General features: G+C 59.1%; 1 protein-coding gene across 2 annotated transcripts in view; it reads left to right on the top strand.

The window, feature by feature from the left end:
* The first annotated feature begins 1,248 nt into the window (after window positions 1-1,248).
* The window catches only part of ATP2C2 (ATPase secretory pathway Ca2+ transporting 2), a 25,610-nt gene continuing 25,113 nt past the window's right edge, over window positions 1,249-1,745 (top strand). Inside the window, exon 1 of one of the 2 annotated variants that reach the window (XM_017740997.1) lies at window positions 1,249-1,602. In XM_017740997.1, coding sequence (XP_017596486.1) covers window positions 1,504-1,602 — 99 coding nt within the window. In that variant the 5' untranslated portion in view covers window positions 1,249-1,503. The remainder of the gene's footprint in view (window positions 1,603-1,745) is intronic. The other variant, XM_008638688.2, reaches the window with a different exon arrangement.

Genomic DNA, 1,745 nt, shown 5'->3' with positions numbered 1-1,745 from the left:
CCAAACCCTGGCTAAGCACCTTACCTAAACCCTGGGCAGGGCCTGGATGTGAGATTCCCGAAAATCAGAGCCCAGCATTATCCCTGGATCCTTTCCCACGGGAAGGAGCGCTGTTTCGGCGATGCAGGAACTTCCTCCATCTGCCTGACGCATCCATGTGGGATCCTTGCGAAAGCGTTGCTCAACCGAGGGAGCCGGGAAGCCCCAGCTGTGTTTTACAAGATCCCGGCTCCTTGCAGCGTGTTTCCCAACTGCTTTGTTTTCCCCTCGGTCTGGGAAAAGCCCCTCCCTCCACAGCACCTCAGTGGGACCCGGGTGTGGCTGTGTGGGGTGTCCCAAGGGCTCCTCAGCTTTTCCTGGAGCTGGCGGGACCTGGGGGATGCAAACAGGCTAGACTGAAGTGCTCCGTGGAAGAGCAGCAGTTTGGTGAGGGCTGACCAGGTTTTGGGTACCACGGGCTGTCACAGAGGTCTGGGGGCTTGGCCTCATCATGGTCCAGGTGTCACCACCCCCACTGCTCCAGAGCTGTCACCTGGATGTCCCTGGAGAAAACTCTTCTCCTGCAGAAAACTGCACATCTATTTTCCTCTGGCTGGGAATGACTTTTATTCCCTCGATGCAGTTTTTACTGTCAAAGGAGGATCTTAATCTCACAGTTTACACCTCAGGGACAATGTAAGCATAAGTGGATCCCGCAGTCATGGTGCCTGAGGGAGGATGTAGGTCTCGTGGGGCAAACCAGAGTGTGATGCTCCCTGACAGGCAGCCATAAATCTCCGGGAGTGATGTAACCAGTGAACTTTATCAATCTTGGAATCACAGAACCGGAGAATGTTCCGAGCTGGAAGGGACCCACAGGCATTATTGTAGTCCAGCTCTGGGCACCGAAGTCCAGCCTTAGCTGTGCGTTGGGATCCACCACGAAAGCGCGAAGGAAGCGCTGTGGTTTTGACGAACGATCATTACAAATCCCCACATCGCACATCCATGCCCTCTCCCTGATGTAAACACCTATAAATCCCGGCGTTGTGCTGACTGGAGCATTTCCTAAGAAGGACTATCCCAGCCTGGAAGTTTACAAACAGGCTCGGCGGTGCGTGTAACCTGTCCTGCCCCTGCGCTCACAGCCCTGGCGAAACACCTTCCCTATCTGCCCGTCCGACGCTCCTCCCGCAGCAATCCTTCGGAGGGCGGAGGAAAAGCCCAACCTGCTCTTCAGGTGCCGGTCACGCACATCGAGCCGGTTCCCTCGTGTCCCTGTCACACACAGCCAGCCTTCCCGGCCGGGTTTCACGGGAGCAGCTCCCGCGGGGAGGCTCGGAGGGCGCGCACCTCCCTCCCTCCGGCTCCGGCGGCCGAAGGAAGGCGTGACTTGGCGGCAGGGACAGGTGCCTCTCCCTGCAGGTAGCCCCGAGCTCCCGGGGAAGCGGAGCCAGCCCTGCCAGCGGCCGGTGGTCCCATCTCGCTGCCCCCCGGGGCGCTCCCCAGAGCGGCGCAGCGAAGATGGGCGAAGGAAGTTTCACCAAACTCTTCCAGAAAAGGTCGCTCCTCCGCTTCGTGCAGAAATATCAGCCCCTGGGAAGCAGCGAGCCGGAAGAGGAGGTGAGGATTGCCTGTGCCTCTTGCCTGGACCTGCTGAAATAGTTTGTGTGACTGGGGTTACTTTTGTCTACTCCGCCTGCTTTGTCCCACCGGTAACTCGAGAGCGCTGTGGCTGCGCCGTCCCCCCCCCGGGCGGGGCGCGC

Source organism: Corvus brachyrhynchos, unplaced genomic scaffold (assembly GCF_000691975.1).
Source record: "Corvus brachyrhynchos isolate BGI_N302 unplaced genomic scaffold, ASM69197v1 scaffold26, whole genome shotgun sequence".
NCBI lineage: Eukaryota > Metazoa > Chordata > Aves > Passeriformes > Corvidae > Corvus > Corvus brachyrhynchos.
The sequence above is the reverse complement of the archived record's forward strand: the minus strand, read 5'-3'. Positions and strand labels throughout refer to the sequence as shown.